The 19461-nt window shown below is 38.9% G+C and overlaps 5 protein-coding genes and 1 pseudogene across 5 annotated transcripts in view; all 6 read left to right on the top strand.

The window, feature by feature from the left end:
* LOC137028789 (protocadherin gamma-A12-like) overlaps window positions 1-19461 on the top strand; it is a 139307-nt pseudogene that overhangs the window by 28217 nt on the left and 91629 nt on the right.
* The window catches only part of LOC137028793 (protocadherin gamma-A5-like), a 70140-nt gene that overhangs the window by 4327 nt on the left and 46352 nt on the right, over window positions 1-19461 (top strand). The window lies entirely within an intron of this gene.
* LOC137029455 (uncharacterized) lies at window positions 24-6577 on the top strand. The gene is made up of 3 exons (XM_067399063.1): window positions 24-2426; window positions 3339-5783; window positions 6554-6577. Exons 1-3 carry the CDS (start codon window positions 24-26, stop codon window positions 6575-6577), a joined length of 4872 nt encoding a protein of 1623 aa, XP_067255164.1.
* LOC137029445 (protocadherin gamma-A8-like) lies at window positions 6802-9168 on the top strand. The gene is made up of 2 exons (XM_067399051.1): window positions 6802-7084; window positions 8372-9168. The coding sequence occupies exons 1-2, from the start codon at window positions 6802-6804 to the stop codon at window positions 9166-9168; spliced, it is 1080 nt and encodes a 359-aa protein (XP_067255152.1).
* Window positions 9787-12998, top strand: LOC137029444 (protocadherin gamma-A6-like). The gene is made up of 2 exons (XM_067399050.1): window positions 9787-12234; window positions 12966-12998. Exons 1-2 carry the CDS (start codon window positions 9787-9789, stop codon window positions 12996-12998), a joined length of 2481 nt encoding a protein of 826 aa, XP_067255151.1.
* On the top strand, window positions 13161-15679 carry LOC137029443 (protocadherin gamma-A3-like). Its single transcript, XM_067399049.1, has 2 exons — window positions 13161-15557; window positions 15656-15679. Exons 1-2 carry the CDS (start codon window positions 13161-13163, stop codon window positions 15677-15679), a joined length of 2421 nt encoding a protein of 806 aa, XP_067255150.1.

The raw sequence follows: 19461 nt of genomic DNA, 5'->3' as shown, positions 1-19461 counted from the left end.
TAAGCATTTCAGACAGTATTTGGATGGTTTCTACGCATTCAAAATGGCAGGTTGTGTTTTTCATTCTCTGCTTTATCGGAATGGACTTCGTATATTGCAATGTGAGATATTCCATCCCGGAGGAAATGCCAGAGGGATCATTCGTAGGCAACATCGCCAAGGATCTGGGGATAGAGATAAATAGACTCATATCTGGAAAAGCTCGCGTCGTAACAAAGGGCGGACGACAGTATGTCGACCTGAGCAGAGACAAAGGAACTCTAGTAGTTAAAGAAAGGATAGATCGCGAGGAGCTCTGTAAGCAAACGACGCCCTGCAGCTTCAGTTTTGATCTGATCGTTGAAAACCCTATCCAGCTGCATCGAGTCACAGTTGAGGTGCAAGATATAAACGATAATGCTCCGTTATTTCCCAAAGAAAATATTAATCTGGAAATAAGCGAAAATGCGATTTCTGGAACTAGGTTCCCTTTGGATAGCGCTATAGATGCAGATGTCGGTCTAAACGGTATACAGAGCTATAAACTTCATCCATCTGATAGTTTTAAACTGGAGGTTCATAGTCAGACCGATGGAAACCAATACATTGAGATGGTTTTACAACGAGAGCTAGATCGAGAGGAGCGCGATGAGATTAAATTGGTTCTTGTAGCAGCTGATGGCGGATCACCTCAGAAATCAGGAACTGTAAAAATTCATGTTACTGTTCTGGATGTTAATGATAATGCCCCGGTGTGTAAACAGACAGTATTTAAAACTGAAGTAAAGGAAGATTCACCGGCTGGTACTGTCATTGGTTCTGTTAGTGCTGCTGATGCCGACGAAGGTGTAAATGGCCATGTTTCCTACTCCTTCGCTGTAGCCAGCAAAGAAGCAAGGGAGCTTTTTGAGATAAACACAGATACAGGTGAGATTAGACTTCTTAATAATTTAGATTATGAATCTCAAAATAGCTATCAATTAAACATTAAAGCAAAAGATAAAGGTGGCCTTGCAGATACTTGCAAATTTGTCATAGATGTTATTGATGAAAATGACAACTCTCCAAGCATACAGCTTATGTCCTTCTCCAACACCCTTCCTGAAAATTCCCCAGTGGGAACAACTGTAGCCGTCATTAATGTAGAGGATGCAGATTCTGGTAAAAATGGTCTTGTTCATTGTTCAATAAATCAAAACATACCGTTTAAAATCGAGTCATCTCTCACAGACTATTATAGTTTAATTACTGATGATATTCTTGATCGAGAAAGTTTCGCTGAATATAACATAACGATCTTGGTATCGGACCAAGGAAGTCCAGCGCGACACGCAAACAAAACACTGACTGTAAAAATATCTGACGTCAATGACAACCCGCCCATATTCGATTCTGAGGAATATAAAACTTTTGTTAGTGAAAATAATCCTCCTGGTCTGACTATACTGACTGTTAAAGCAAATGATGCTGACTGGGGTCCAAACGCGCAATTGTCCTACTTCCTGAAGGATGAAGACATGCGTGGCGCACCGCTGAGTTCTCTAGTGTCTGTAGATTCACTTACTGGAACTATTCATGCAGTGAAATCCTTTGATTTTGAACAGTTAAAATCGTTTTCATTTAACGTGACAGCTCGAGATGGAGGATCCCCGCCACTGAGCTCTGAAGTGACAATAAATATTAATATTCAAGATCAGAATGACAACGCTCCTCAGGTTCTGTATCCAGTACAGACTGGAGCTTCAGTGGTGGCTGAGATTGTGCCTCGTGCTGCAGATGTTGGATATCTCGTCACTAAAGTGGTGGCTGTTGATGTGGACTCTGGACAGAATGCCTGGCTCTCCTATAAACTCCAGAAAGCTACAGACAGAGCGCTGTTTGAAGTGGGTTTACAGAATGGAGAAATAAGAACTGTGCGACAAGTGACTGATAAAGATGCTGTCAAACAGAAACTCACTGTTGTTGTGGAGGATAACGGACAGCCCTCTCGCTCAGCTGTGGTCTCCATTAACGTGGCTGTGGCTGACAGCTTTCCTGAAGTGTTGTCAGAGTTCACAGACTTTACGCATGAAAAACAATATAACGACAACCTGACTTTTTATTTAGTTCTCGCACTGGCCGCTGTTTCTTTCCTATTCATCACTTGTGTGGTTGTGATAATATCAGTAAAGATCTACAGATGGAGACAATCTCGCTTCCTCTATCAGTCCAATCTGCCTGTTATTCCGTACTATCCACCGCATTACGCTGACACAGGAGTCACTGGAACTCTGCCGCACGGGTATAATTATGAAGTGTGCATGACGACTGACTCGAGGAAGAGTGACTGTAAGTTTTCTACACTCGGTGGACAGAGTGTTTTAGTGGTGGACCCGAGTTTCACTGAGACGATGCAGCGCGCAATGAAGGAAAAGAGCATACTTGATAATTCTGAACTACATGAAATGGTAAGAGCAATGAATGAATTAATTAATTAATGCATATAATAATAATAATAATGTTGGACATCTTTTTGGCCGTCTGATCATGAATATGTTCGTTTTTACAACCTATTACAATCTGTTGATGTTGTTTAAACTTGAATTAAGGGAGATGTGTTTAAAATGTGTCTATTTTAACATGTTAACATATTAAAACTATAAAAATGTGTTTAATTAGGGTCACACAGAACTGGTTGTCTAGTTTATTCATTACAATATTTTGAGTTGAACACGGATAAAAACAATATTCCAAATCATAGAAATAATAATAATAATAATAACATGAAAAAAAAATGTAGTATCCTATCTTTGACTAAACGATATAAAGATTTGCGCTTTTGTATTTATTTATTTATTTATTTATTTTCGACATTATGTTCATTTTAATTTTAATGAGCGTCTGAGAGTCGAACATTGTATTCTGGATTGAATTGATCGGGTGCTGTTCATTCTGATGGTGCTGAAATGGTCAACGGTTTCCTCCAGTTGTCTGTTACTGATTGAACAGCATGTGACTCAAATATATATCAACGTGATGCAGTTCCATATTATTATTATTTTTTATTATTTTTCCTTTTTTATTTTATTAATATTACTATAGTGGTGTTGTTTATGTTTCACTTTTGGCTTAAACAGCCGCATTGAGGCTACTGGTGTTGTATTTGCGACTTTAAAGCTCTGAGTGCCGCTGTTGATTAACATCTGAGTAAAGCGCGTGATTCTCTGTATAGCCTGTATTGCCAGTCCCTTACTGAATCGGATCTAGGTTGGACATATGCAGCGTTTTTCAGGGAAGATAACGTGAACGCGTAATTTTGCATTTAGGGTTTTTATGTTTTTTTCATACTTGAAACCGTTTCGTTTGACCACACAGTTTAGATGGCTTTCTTCAGCTTATTGAGCAATTTGGACATTCCCTGGATGGTTTCTACGCATTCAAGATGGCAGGTTGTGTTTTTCATTCTCTGCTTCTACGGAAATGAGGATGTAAATTGCAATGTGAGATATTCCATCCCCGAGGAAATGCCAGAGGGATCATTCGTTGGCAACATCGCCAAGGATCTGGGGATAGAGATAAATAGACTCATATCTGGAAAAGCTCGCGTCGTAACAAAGGGCGGACGACAGTATGTCGACCTGAGCAGAGACAAAGGAACTCTAGTAGTTAAAGAAAGGATAGATCGCGAGGAGCTCTGTAAGCAAACGACGCCCTGCAGCTTCAGTTTTGATCTGATCGTTGAAAACCCTATCCAGCTGCATCGAGTCACAGTTGAGGTGCAAGATATAAACGATAATGCTCCGTTATTTCCGAAAGAAAATGTTTATTTGAAAATAGCTGAAAATGCAGTTTTGGGAGCTCGCTTCCCTTTGGATAGCGCTATAGATGCAGATGTCGGTCTAAACGGTATACAGAGCTATAAACTTCATCCATCTGATAGTTTTAAACTGGAGGTTCATAGTCAGACCGATGGAAACCAATACATTGAGATGGTTTTACAACGAGAACTAGATCGAGAGGAGCGCGATGAGATTAAATTGGTTCTTGTAGCAGCTGATGGCGGATCACCTCAGAAATCAGGAACTGTAAAAATCCACATTACTGTTATGGATGTTAATGATAATGCCCCGGTGTGTAAACAGTCAGTATTTAAAACTGAAGTAAAGGAAGATTCACCGGCTGGTACTGTCATTGGTTCTGTTAGTGCTGCTGATGCTGACGAAGGTGTAAATGGCCATATTTCATACTCCTTCGCTGTAGCCAGCAAAGAAGCAAGGGAGCTTTTTGAGATAAACACAGATACAGGTGAGATTAGACTTCTTAATAATTTAGATTATGAATCTCAAAATAGTTATCAATTAAACATTAATGCGAGAGATAAAGGAGATTTGTCCGATACCTGCAAAATTGTCATAGATATTATTGATGAAAACGACAACTCTCCAAGCATACAGCTTATGTCCTTCTCCAACACCCTTCCTGAAAATTCCCCAGTGGGAACAACTGTAGCCGTCATTAATGTAGAGGATGCAGATTCTGGTAAAAATGGTCTTGTTCATTGTTCAATAAATCAAAACATACCGTTTAAAATCGAGTCATCTCTCACAGACTATTATAGTTTAATTACTGATGATATTCTTGATCGAGAAAGTTTCGCTGAATATAACATAACGATCTTGGTATCGGACCAAGGAAGTCCAGCGCGACACGCAAACAAAACACTGACTGTAAAAATATCTGACGTCAATGACAACCCGCCCATATTCGATTCTGAGGAATATAAAACTTTTGTTAGTGAAAATAATCCTCCTGGTCTGACTATACTGACTGTTAAAGCAAATGATGCTGACTGGGGTCCAAACGCGCAATTGTCCTACTTCCTGAAGGATGAAGACATGCGTGGCGCACCGCTGAGTTCTCTAGTGTCTGTAGATTCACTTACTGGAACTATTCATGCAGTGAAATCCTTTGATTTTGAACAGTTAAAATCGTTTTCATTTAACGTGACAGCTCGAGATGGAGGATCCCCGCCACTGAGCTCTGAAGTGACAATAAATATTAATATTCAAGATCAGAATGACAACGCTCCTCAGGTTCTGTATCCAGTACAGACTGGAGCTTCAGTGGTGGCTGAGATTGTGCCTCGTGCTGCAGATGTTGGATATCTCGTCACTAAAGTGGTGGCTGTTGATGTGGACTCTGGACAGAATGCCTGGCTCTCCTATAAACTCCAGAAAGCTACAGACAGAGCGCTGTTTGAAGTGGGTTTACAGAATGGAGAAATAAGAACTGTGCGACAAGTGACTGATAAAGATGCTGTCAAACAGAAACTCACTGTTGTTGTGGAGGATAACGGACAGCCCTCTCGCTCAGCTGTGGTCTCCATTAACGTGGCTGTGGCTGACAGCTTTCCTGAAGTGTTGTCAGAGTTCACAGACTTTACGCATGAAAAACAATATGACGACAACCTGACTTTTTATTTAGTTCTCGCACTGGCCGCTGTTTCTTTCCTATTCATCACTTGTGTGGTTGTGATAATATCAGTAAAGATCTACAGATGGAGACAATCTCGCTTCCTCTATCAGTCCAATCTGCCTGTTATTCCGTACTATCCACCGCATTACGCTGACACAGGAGTCACTGGAACTCTGCCGCACGGGTATAATTATGAAGTGTGCATGACGACTGACTCGAGGAAGAGTGACTGTAAGTTTTCTACACTCGGTGGACAGAGTGTTTTAGTGGTGGACCCGAGTTTCACTGAGACGATGCAGCGCGCAATGAAGGAAAAGAGCATACTTGAAAATTCTGAACTACATGAAATGGTAAGAGCAATGAATTAATTAATTAATTAATGCATATAATAATAATAATAATAATGTTGGACATCTTTTTGGCCGTCTGATCATGAATATGTTCGTTTTTACAACCTATTACAATCTGTTGATGTTGTTTAAACTTGAATTAAGGGAGATGTGTTTAAAATGTGTCTATTTTAACATGTTAACATATTAAAACTATAAAAATGTGTTTAACTAGGGTCACACAGAACTGGTTGTCTAGTTTATTCATTACAATATTTTGAGTTGAACACGGATAAAAACAATATTCCAAATCATAGAAATAATAATAATAATAATAATAACATGAAAAAAAAAATGTAGTATCCTATCTTTGACTAAACGATATAAAGCTTTGCGCTTTTGTATTTATTTATTTATTTATTTATTTTCGACATTATGTTCATTTTAATTTTAATGAGCGTCTGAGAGTCGAACATTGTATTCTGGATTGAATTGATCGGGTGCTGTTCATTCTGATGGTGCTGAAATGGTCAACGGTTTCCTCCAGTTGTCTGTTACTGATTGAACAGCATGTGACTTAAATATATATCAACGTGATGCAGTTCCATATTATTATTATTTTTATTATTTTTCCTTTTTTATTTTATCATTATTACTATAGTGGTGTTGTTTATGTTTCACTTTTGGCTTAAACAGCCGCATTGAGGCTACTGGTCTTGTATTTGCGACTTTAAAGCTCTGAGTGCCGCTGTTGATTAACATCTGAGTAAAGCGCGTGATTCTCTGTATAGCCTGTATTGCCAGTCCCTTACTGAATCGGATCTAGGTTGGACATATGCAGCGTTTTTCAGGGAAGATAACGTGAACACGTAATTTTGCATTTAGGGTTTTTATGTTTTTTTTCATACTTGAAACCGTTTCGTTTGACCACACAGTTTAGATGGCTTTCTTCAGCTTATTGAGCAATTTGGACATTCCCTGGATGGTTTCTACGCATTCAAGATGGCAGGTTGTGTTTTTCATTCTCTGCTTCTACGGAATGGAGGATGTAAATTGCAATGTGAGATATTCCATCCCCGAGGAAATGCCAGAGGGATCATTCGTTGGCAACATCGCCAAGGATCTGGGGATAGAGATAAGTAGACTCATATCTGGAAAAGCTCGCGTCGTAACAAAGGGCGGACGACAGTATGTCGACCTGAGCAGAGACAAAGGAACTCTAGTAGTTAAAGAAAGGATAGATCGCGAGGAGCTCTGTAAGCAAACGACGCCCTGCAGCTTCAGTTTTGATCTGATCGTTGAAAACCCTATCCAGCTGCATCGAGTCACAGTTGAGGTGCAAGATATAAACGATAATGCTCCGTTATTTCCGAAAGAAAATGTTTATTTGAACATAACAGAAAATGCAGTTTTGGGAGCTCGCTTCCCTTTGGATAGCGCTATAGATGCAGATGTCGGTCTAAACGGTATACAGAGCTATAAACTTCATCCATCTGATAGTTTTAAACTGGAGGTTCATAGTCAGACCGATGGAAACCAATACATTGAGATGGTTTTACAACGAGAGCTAGATCGAGAGGAGCGCGATGAGATTAAATTGGTTCTTGTAGCAGCTGATGGCGGATCACCTCAGAAATCAGGAACTGTAAAAATTCACGTTACTGTTCTGGATGTTAATGATAATGCCCCGGTGTGTAAACAGACAGTATTTAAAACTGAAGTTGGAGAAAATGCACCTGCTGGTACTGTCATTGGTACTGTTAGTGCTGCTGATGCCGACGAAGGTGTAAATGGCCATATTTCATACTCCTTTGCTCTTTCTACCAAAGAAGCTAGGGAGCTTTTTGAGATAAACACAGATACAGGTGAGATTAGTCTTCGTGCAAATTTAGATTATGAATCTCAAAATAGTTATCAATTAAACATTAATGCAAGGGATAAAGGAGGTTTGTCAGATACTTGCAAAATTGTCATAGATGTTATTGATGAAAATGACAACTCTCCAAGCATACAGCTTATGTCCTTCTCCAACACCCTTCCTGAAAATTCCCCAGTGGGAACAACTGTAGCCGTCATTAATGTAGAGGATGCAGATTCTGGTAAAAATGGTCTTGTTCATTGTTCAATAAATCAAAACATACCGTTTAAAATCGAGTCATCTCTCACAGACTATTATAGTTTAATTACTGATGATATTCTTGATCGAGAAAGTTTCGCTGAATATAACATAACGATCTTGGTATCGGACCAAGGAAGTCCAGCGCGACACGCAAACAAAACACTGACTGTAAAAATATCTGACGTCAATGACAACCCGCCCTTATTCGATTCTGAGGAATATAAAACTTTTGTTAGTGAAAATAATCCTCCTGGTCTGACTATACTGACTGTTAAAGCAAATGATGCTGACTGGGGTCCAAACGCGCAATTGTCCTACTTCCTGAAGGATGAAGACATGCGTGGCGCACCGCTGAGTTCTCTCGTGTCTGTAGATTCACTTACTGGAACTATTCATGCAGTGAAATCCTTTGATTTTGAACAGTTAAAATCGTTTTCATTTAACGTGACAGCTCGAGATGGAGGATCCCCGCCACTGAGCTCTGAAGTGACAATAAATATTAATATTCAAGATCAGAATGACAACGCTCCTCAGGTTCTGTATCCAGTACAGACTGGAGCTTCAGTGGTGGCTGAGATTGTGCCTCGTGCTGCAGATGTTGGATATCTCGTCACTAAAGTGGTGGCTGTTGATGTGGACTCTGGACAGAATGCCTGGCTCTCCTATAAACTCCAGAAAGCTACAGACAGAGCGCTGTTTGAAGTGGGTTTACAGAATGGAGAAATAAGAACTGTGCGACAAGTGACTGATAAAGATGCTGTCAAACAGAAACTCACTGTTGTTGTGGAGGATAACGGACAGCCCTCTCGCTCAGCTGTGGTCTCCATTAACGTGGCTGTGGCTGACAGCTTTCCTGAAGTGTTGTCAGAGTTCACAGACTTTACGCATGAAAAACAATATAACGACAATTTGACTTTTTATCTAGTTCTCGCACTGGCCGCTGTTTCTTTCCTATTCATCACTTGTGTGGTTGTGATAATATCAGTAAAGATCTACAGATGGAGACAATCTCGCTTCCTCTATCAGTCCAATCTGCCTGTTATTCCGTACTATCCACCGCATTACGCAGACACAGGAGTCACTGGAACTCTGCCGCACGGGTATAATTATGAAGTGTGCATGACGACTGACTCGAGGAAGAGTGACTGTAAGTTTTCTACACTCGGTGGACAGAGTGTTTTAGTGGTGGACCCGAGTTTCACTGAGACGATGCAGCGCGCAATGAAAGAAAAGAGCATACTTGACAATTCTGAACTACATGAAATGGTAAGAGCACTGTATGTATGAATGAATGAATGAATGCATACATAACAACATCAATAATATAATATAATATAATATAATATAATATAATATAATATAATATAATATAATATAATATAATATAATATAATATAATACATCATGTAATTTTAAATAAATATGGCCAGATTTTTATCTTCAAATCATGCGTAGACTAGTATTATACATTTGTTTAAGTATCTGTTGGGGAAATTTTCATTTTTTGACTTTGAGAATGCTATGGATTTTTATTATTTACGTTTTTCATGCAATTTTACGGTTAGATTGGCAATCTCCATATTTTAGCAAGGTTGTGTAAAGATTCTGCTTAGATTAATTGTCTTTCTTTAGTGTTTAGTTGTTTCATATAGTATTTTTAAATGTTGTTCATCGTTATCAACTCTAAGGGCCGCTGTTGGTTAACAGAAATGTGTATAAACACTTATTCTTGATTCGTCACCGCCTGTGATTGGTGGAGCTCTGGTGTTGTTGACTAGTCTATTGTGGCGGAGACCAAAGTGTGTAGATGAAGAGAGTCACCGAAGTGCAGCCGATGAACAGAATTATTGTGTGATTAGTTTTGTTATCCAACGACATCTGCTGTGTCTAATCGGAATACCTACAATGGAAATAATTATATTAAGTGCAAGGCTTTTTTACCAGTCTCGAGGACAGCCATTGCATCGTGTTTTCTTATGGAGGGTCTTATTCATCATGGCCGTTTATTCCATCTCAAACATAAACGCGCAGATTCGTTACTCAGTTCCAGAGGAAATGAAGAAAGGATCGCTTATCGGGAATATTGCTCATGATCTTGGTCTGGATGTTCAAAGACTGCGCGCGGGTCGGGCTCGTATAGTGTCTGGCGACAGCACTGAATATGTAGAGCTGAAAACAGACAAAGGGATTTTGGTGGTGAAAGAGAGAATTGACCGAGAGCAGCTTTGCGCTGAAACCACTCCATGCAGCTTCACATTTGAAATAATACTTGATAATCCGATGGAGCTACATCATGTTACGGTGGAAATATTGGATGTAAACGATCACTCGCCAACATTTCCTAACGATGAAATTAATCTTGAAATAAGTGAATCGGCCACACCTGGGGCTCGTTTCTTACTAGGAAGCGCAGATGATCCTGATGTGGGCGTGAATGCTGTACAGAGTTATGTCATATCACAGAATGATAATTTTATTTTAAAACAACATGCACGACCAAGTGGGGTCAAATATGCAGAAATGGTGCTTCAGAAACCTTTAGACAGAGAACAGCATCCACGACTTTCTCTCGTTGTGACAGCGGTCGATGGAGGAACCCCTCAAAGATCTGGTAATATGAAAATAGAAGTCACTGTACTAGATGCAAATGACAACGCGCCAGTGTTCAATCAATCAGTATATAAGTCAATAATAACAGAAAATTCACTTAAGGGAACGTTTATAACCAGCGTCAATGCTAGTGATGCAGACAGTGGGGCAAATGGATTATTTTATTATAGCTTTGGGAATGTGAAAGTCATTGGTGAGATTTTTAAAATTAATGAAAACACGGGTGTTATAACTCTAAATGGGGTGCTTGATTACGAAAAAGCAAAGAAATACGAATTTGATATCGAAGCAAAGGACCAAGGCGGTTTAGGTGACTCTGCTAAAGTCATAGTTGATTTAATTGATGTTAATGATAATGCACCTGTTATCAGTGTTATGTCTTTTTCTAACCCGGTGACTGAAGACGCACCTCTTGGTACAACAATTGCGATCTTCAGTGTCAAAGATCTAGATGCAGGAGACAATGGACAGGTTGTCTGTACAGTTGATCAAAACACACCATTCAAACTTCAGTCTTCACTGCGGAATTATTACACTTTAGTCACTGATGCTGCTTTAGATCGTGAACGTGTGTCAGATTATAATATCACAATCACAGCTACAGATTCAGGGTCTCCTGCGCTTTCCAGTCAGAAAACTTTAAATCTGAAAGTATCAGATATTAATGACAATCCGCCCAGGTTTCAAAAGGGTGTTTACACTGCATATGTTACTGAAAATAATCCACCTGGTTTGTCCATATTTACTCTGAGTGCTCAAGATGATGACTGGAACCAGAACGCTCGTATTTCGTATCTTCTAGATGAAGCTACAGTGGGTGGATCCTCTGTTTCCTCTTTTATATCAGTGAATGCTGACAGTGGAGTGGTTCACGCACTGCGCGGTTTTGACTATGAGCAAATGAAAAGTGTTCGTGTCTGTGTGAAAGCACAAGATGGAGGCTCTCCACCCCTCAGCACTAATGTGACTTTGGACATTATAATCCAAGATCAGAATGACAACGCTCCTCAGGTTCTGTATCCAGTACAGACTGGAGCTTCAGTGGTGGCTGAGATTGTGCCTCGTGCTGCAGATGTTGGATATCTCGTCACTAAAGTGGTGGCTGTTGATGTGGACTCTGGACAGAATGCCTGGCTCTCCTATAAACTCCAGAAAGCTACAGACAGAGCGCTGTTTGAAGTGGGTTTACAGAATGGAGAAATAAGAACTGTGCGACAAGTGACTGATAAAGATGCTGTCAAACAGAAACTCACTGTTGTTGTGGAGGATAACGGACAGCCCTCTCGCTCAGCTGTGGTCTCCATTAACGTGGCTGTGGCTGACAGCTTTCCTGAAGTGTTGTCAGAGTTCACAGACTTTACGCATGAAAAACAATATAACGACAATTTGACTTTTTATTTAGTTCTCGCACTGGCCGCTGTTTCTTTCCTATTCATCACTTGTGTGGTTGTGATAATATCAGTAAAGATCTACAGATGGAGACAATCTCGCTTCCTCTATCAGTCCAATCTGCCTGTTATTCCGTACTATCCACCGCATTACGCAGACACAGGAGTCACTGGAACTCTGCCGCACGGGTATAATTATGAAGTGTGCATGACGACTGACTCGAGGAAGAGTGACTGTAAGTTTTCTACACTCGGTGGACAGAGTGTTTTAGTGGTGGACCCGAGTTTCACTGAGACGATGCAGCGCGCAATGAAGGAAAAAAACTGCTTAGACGATCCAGAATTGCAAGAAATGGTAAGATCCCCTTTTCTAAAAAATACTAAAATAAACTCTATATAATATTAAAATTATATAAACTAAATTGTAGTCATGTAACATTAGAAAACCTGGTAGACGTATTAATCTGTAACACTTCATAAGCTTCAATAATTCGTTAACATAGTTAACATAATAGCTTGTATAACTTAAGATAAAACGGATTTTTCTTTTATTGATCTAGGTTAATGTTAACTTCTATAATACACTTTCAACAATTCAAGCTGTATTTATTAACATTAGTTAATATACTTTTAAAGATCACTAATTAAAAAAAAAACGTACTGCATATTAATTTATTAAATTACCCTAGAATAATTAATGCTGTATAAGTATTATTCATTATAGTTCATACCTAATGCAGTAACTAATGTTAATAAACGGAAACGTATCGTAAAATAGTATTATTAAATGTATTTTATCTAGGTAAAAATATTATTTGTCTTCGCATTACTCAGAGTACAGCAAGATTAACATTCACGTTAATGTTGGAGAGTTGTTGCCTATTTTATTATATTGTTCTGTTGGGTTGATTTATATTGTTTTATTTGTGTTGAGACTAAATGAAGGAATTCAATGCTACTTCTGAGACACTTTAGAGCTTTCATTAGTGTTGTTTCTCGTTCTCAACTCTAAGGGCCGCTGTTGATCTGTAGAAAAGCATGTATGTGATCTCCTGTGATTGGTGGAGTTGTGCTGATGCTGGTTAGGAGATTGTGGAGGAGACTAAAGAGAGTCGATGAAGGGAGACAGTCACTGACTAAAAGCAGCCGAGCTGGATTTTTTTGATCATATTCCAATTGCTGAGCATCATAATAATTTGGTAATTTGAATACATAATGTGTAAAATGTGTGTGATTACATTGTGTAGAAGGATTCATTGTGACCAGTCGCGAGGACAGCCAATGGATCGTGTTTTCCTATCGAGGGTCTTATTCATCATGGCCGTTTATTCCATCTCAAACATAAACGCGCAGATTCGTTACTCAGTTCCAGAGGAAATGAAGAAAGGATCGCTTATCGGGAATATTGCACATGATCTTGGTCTGGATGTTCAGAGACTGCGCGCGGGTCGGGCTCGTATCGTGTCTGGCGACAGCACTGAATATGTAGAGCTGAAAACAGACAAAGGGATTTTGGTGGTGAAGGAGAGAATTGACCGAGAGCAGCTTTGCGCCGAAACCACTCCATGCAGCTTCACATTTGAAATAATACTTGATAATCCAATGGAGCTACATCATGTTACGGTGGAAATATTGGATGTAAACGATCACTCGCCGACATTTCCTAACGATGAAATTAATCTTGAAATAAGTGAATCGGCTGCAACTGGAGCTCTTTTCTTACTAGGAAGCGCAGATGATCCTGATGTAGGTCTAAACGCACTACACCATTATACTATGTCAACTAATGAAAATTTTATTCTGAAAGAACATTCGAGTCCCGATGGAGTCAAATATGCAGAAATGGTGCTTCAGAAGCCTCTAGACAGAGAGCAACATCCACGACTGTCTCTCATTCTCACAGCGGTCGACGGAGGAAACCCTCAAAGATCTGGTAATATGAAAATAGAAGTCACTCTGTTAGATGTAAACGACAATGCACCAGAATTTAACCAGTCAGTTTACAGAGCAACAATAGTGGAAAATGCGCCTAAAGGAACTTATATTACAACTGTAAATGCTAGTGATGCAGATAGTGAAGCAAATAGTTTGGTTTCATACAGTTTCGCTAATTTCAAAAGTAACAGAAATGACATTTTTAAAATCGATGGAAAAACAGGTGTTATTACTCTAACTGGGGTGCTTGACTATGAAAGAGCAAAAAAACACGAAATTGGCATCGAGGCCAAAGATCAGGGTGGTTTAGGAAACTCTGCTAAAGTCATAGTTGATTTAATTGATGTAAATGATAATGCACCTGTTATCAGTGTTATGTCCTTTTCAAGCCCAGTGTCTGAAGACGCAACTGTTGGCACAACTATCGCTATTTTCAGTGTCAAAGATCTAGATGCAGGAGACAATGGCCATGTTGACTGTACAGTTGATCGAAACACACCATTTAAATTACAGTCCTCACTGCGGAATTATTACACTTTAGTCACTGATGCTGCTTTAGATCGTGAACGTGTGTCAGATTATAATATCACAATCACAGCTACAGATTCAGGGTCTCCTGCGCTTTCCAGTCAGAAAACTTTAAATCTGAAAGTATCAGATATTAATGACAATCCGCCCAGATTTCAAAAGAGTGTTTACACTGCATATGTTACTGAAAATAATCCACCTGGTTTGTCCATATTTACTCTGAGTGCTCAAGATGATGACTGGAACCAGAACGCTCGTATTTCGTATCTTCTAGATGAAGCTACAGTGGGTGGATCCCCTGTTTCCTCTTTTATATCAGTGAATGCTGACAATGGAGTGGTTCACGCACTGCGCGGTTTTGACTATGAGCAAATGAAAAGTGTTCGTGTCTGTGTGAAAGCACAAGATGGAGGCTCTCCACCCCTCAGCACTAATGTGACTTTGGACATTATAATCCAAGATCAGAATGACAACGCTCCTCAGGTTCTGTATCCAGTACAGACTGGAGCTTCAGTGGTGGCTGAGATTGTGCCTCGTGCTGCAGATGTTGGATATCTCGTCACTAAAGTGGTGGCTGTTGATGTGGACTCTGGACAGAATGCCTGGCTCTCCTATAAACTCCAGAAAGCTACAGACAGAGCGCTGTTTGAAGTGGGTTTACAGAATGGAGAAATAAGAACTGTGCGACAAGTGACTGATAAAGATGCTGTCAAACAGAAACTCACTGTTGTTGTGGAGGATAACGGACAGCCCTCTCGCTCAGCTGTGGTCTCCATTAACGTGGCTGTGGCTGACAGCTTTCCTGAAGTATTGTCAGAGTTCACAGACTTTACGCATGAAAAACAATATAACGACAATTTGACTTTTTATTTAGTTCTCGCACTGGCCGCTGTTTCTTTCCTATTCATCACTTGTGTGGTTGTGATAATATCAGTAAAGATCTACAGATGGAGACAATCTCGCTTCCTCTACCAGTCCAATCTGCCTGTTATTCCGTACTATCCACCGCATTACGCTGACACAGGAGTCACTGGAACTCTGCCGCACGGGTATAATTATGAAGTGTGCATGACGACTGACTCGAGGAAGAGTGACTGTAAGTTTTCTACACTCGGTGGACAGAGTGTTTTAGTGGTGGACCCGAGTTTCACTGAGACGATGCAGCGCGCAATGAAGGAAAAAAACTCCTTAGACGATCCAGAATTGCAAGAAATGGTAAGATCGACTTTTCTTAAAATAACTGAAATTTTGTTGAAATTACAGTAAATTGTGGCTAATAATAGCCCACACTGTCTTTAACTCTTTACAATAAGGTTCAGGGCTGGGTTTCCCGATAACGTTGTCTCTTAGCGCGCTACGAAGACTCTAAAGGTAGACCTTAACTGAAGATGTACCGTTTCTAGGCGTGTTCCCCGAACTATCCCTTAGGAGGTTGCTTAAGGTATATCTTCTTAAGTGCCACGTTACCAGGTGCTGTCCATGGTGGCGGTGCTGAATTGGTTGATATCGATGGCTCGAGAATCGATAATTCACTCTATACAGTCGCTGCTTCACTGCGTTATGTGAGAAATCAGTGTTCTTTATAAAAATAAGCACTTCAGAAGTAGAAATTGCATTTATCATGGTATGTTATAAAAGTAATCTAAATTGCAAAATAAATCTATATTGTAATTTAGCCTATCTATATTCTGGGGGCGCGGAGATCCCATCAGCGTGAGTTTAAGGCGACCTTTATTTAGAATAAAGTTTTAATTCCTTGGAGACGCGTCATGCAGCTGACAGACATGTAGGTATCTCGTTTATATCGTTTTTTTTTTTTTTTTTTTTAAATATTCACAAACTTGTTAACTATATCATGAATTTACGATTGTAAAATATGTGGAAGTGAATGTGTTTTGTCACGCGATGAGTTTGCACGGCAGTTAGAGCTGTCGGATAGCCTATACGAAATCTTCCCCGAAATACATAAAAGTATGTGGCCGGTGAACTGGGAGAAGAATGGAGTAAACTTTATTGTTTCATAAACAATGTGTATCTGATATGAATAAAACATATCAAATATAAAAAAAGGGTTATTGTTGCAGCTTCCGTAGACATCAGTGTAATTTGAATTTAACAAACTATAAATGTCTTTTTTATGCAGTGGCCTACTTAATTCAAATGTGTATTTAAATGTCTGAAACCTAAAATAAAGCGCGATGAGGTAAAAAACACCGAATAGTTGTGATAAAGTTACATGACAAGCGCAGAGCGCGCGTCTGTCTCTGGATCAGCGCTAAAGCACATTTGAATTTTTTTTTTTTTTTTTTTTGCATTTTATTCTTTGCCATAATCCTAATCGAACACTGGGTGTATTACAGCTTCAGAATTATATTCGTATTGACTATAAACAGTGATAAGGTATAGCTAAGAGTGGTCCAGACCAACCTTACGAAAGTATGACTTACAGAAGGTATACTTAACTAAGAACGTTTCGGGAAACACGTATTAACGTTAAGGTACAGCTTAAGGTATAATTTAAGAACGACGTAGAGTTAAGAAGAATTTCCCGAAACCTTCTTAACTCTACGTCGTTCTTACGTTATACCTTAAGCTGTACCTGGGCTGGGTTTCTCGATAACGTTGTCTTTTAGCGCGCTACGAAGACTCTAAAGGTAGACCTTAACTGAAGATATACCGTTCCTAGGTGTGTTCCCCGAACTATCCCTTAGGAGGTTGCTTAAGGTATATCTTCTTAAGTGCGACGTTACCAGCTGCTGTCCATGGCACTGGTGCTGAACTGGTTGATATCGATGGCTCGAGAATCTATAATTCACTCTATACAGGGGCTGCTTCACTGCATTATTTAAGAAATAAGTGTTCTTTATAAAAAAGAAGCACTTCCGAAGTATCAGGACTCATGGGCTGTTATAAAAATTAATCCAAATTGCAAACTAAATCTGGATTGTAATTTATCTATATTCTGAGGGCGCGGAGCTCCCATCAGCGTGAGTTTAAGGCGACCGTTATTTTATAACAAAGTTTAATTCCTTGGAGACGCGTCATGCAGCTGACAGACAAGTCGCGTTTATATAGTTTTTTTTTTTTTTTTTCATTTTTTTTATTCAAAATATTCACAAATTTGTTAACTATATCATGAATTTAATGATATATTCCGTTTGTAAAATATGTGGAAGTGAATGTGTTTTGTTGCGCGATGAGTTTGCACGGCAATTCAGAGCTGTCGGATTTACGAAATCTTGCCCGAAATACATAAAAGTATGTGGCGGTGAACTGGGAGAAGAATAAACTTTATTGTTTCATACACATTCTTCCGTAGACATCAGTGTATGGAATTTGATTTTAACAAACTATAAATGTCTTCTTATGCAGTAGCCTACTTAATTAAAATGTGTATTTAAATTTCTGAAACATAAAATAAACCTGATGAGGTTAAAAACACCGAATAGCTGTGACACATGACAAGCGCAGAGCGCGCGTCTGTCTCTGGATCAGCGCTAAAGCACATTTGAATTTAGCAGTGAATCTTTACATTTTATTCTTTGCCATAATCCTAATCGAACACTGGGTGTATTGCAGCTTCAGAATTATATTTGTATTGATTGTCAACAGTGATAAGGTATAGCTAAGAGCGCTCCAGACCAACCTTACGAAAGTATGACTTACAGAAGGTATACTTAACTAAGAACGTTTCGGGACGCACGTATTAACGTTAAGGTACATCTTAAGGTATAATTCAAGAACGACGTAGACTAAAGAAGGTTTCGGAAACCCAGCCCTGAACGTCAATACGTGTTTACCGAAACATTCTTAATTAAGTATACCTTCTGTAAATCATTCGTTCGTAAGGTTTGTCTGGACCACACTTAACTACACCTTATCACTGCTGACAGTCTATACGAATACAATTCTGAAGTTGTAATGCACCCAGTGTTCAATTAGGATAATGGCAAAGAATAAAATGCAAATATTCACTGCTAAATTCAAATGTGCTTTGACGCTAAAGCCAGAGACAGACTCGCTCAGCGCTTGTCATATATCACAACACATCAGGTTTATTTTAGGTTTCAGACATTTAAATACACATTTGAATGAAGTACTAGGCTATATAAAAAATACATTTATCGTTTGTTAAATTCAAATTCAATACACTGATGTCTATAGAAGCTGCAATAATAACCCTTTCAATTATATAATTTGACGAAGCGTTTTATTCATATCAGATACACATTGTGCTTGAAACATTAAAGTTTATTGTTCTCCCAGCTCACCGGCCACATACATTTATGTATTTCGGGGAAAATTAAGTAAATCCGACAGCTCTGAATTGCGGTGCAAAGTATAGTTAACAAGTTTGTGAATAATTTGAATAAAAAAAGGAAAAACGATATAAACAAGTTACATACATATCTGCCAGCTGCATGACGCGTCTTCAAGGAATTAACACATTCTAAATTTATGTTCAAAATATCGGTCGCCTTAAACTCACGCTATAGAAAATTACAATATAGATTTAGTTTGTAATTTGGATTATTTTTTATAAGATCCAATGAGTCCTGATAAATGCATTTTCTACTTCTGAAGTGCTTCTTTTATAAAGATCACCATTTCTCACATAACACAGTGAAGCAGCCCCTTCATAGAGCAAATTATTAATTCTCGAGCCATCGATATAAACCAATTCAGCACCAGCGCCATGGACAGCAGCTGGTAACGTCGCACTTAAGAAGGTATATCTTAAGCAACCTCCTAAGGGATAGTTCGGGGAGCACGCCTAAAAAAGGTATATCTTCATTTACGGTATACCTTTAGGGTCTTCGTAGTACGCTAAGAGAGGACGTTTTCGGGAAATCCAGTCCACTTCATTAACATTAGTCAATGCATTAGCTACCATGAATTAAAAATAAACAAAATAATAATAAAAAACAAATAAACATTCTTACAACGTGTATTTATTTAGGTAACTGTTAATGTAACTGTTAATTTTAAAATTATTAAAACACTTTAACATATTTTTAAGTTGTATTAATTGATATTTGTTAACGAATTTTGAATGAAAATTAATTTGTCGATAAACAATAGTATATTTGTTAAACAATATTGACTTATATTATTAAAT

The sequence above is a fragment of the Chanodichthys erythropterus genome, chromosome 10, assembly GCF_024489055.1.
Source record: "Chanodichthys erythropterus isolate Z2021 chromosome 10, ASM2448905v1, whole genome shotgun sequence".
NCBI lineage: Eukaryota > Metazoa > Chordata > Actinopteri > Cypriniformes > Xenocyprididae > Chanodichthys > Chanodichthys erythropterus.
This window is presented reverse-complemented; position numbering and strand designations above follow the sequence as displayed.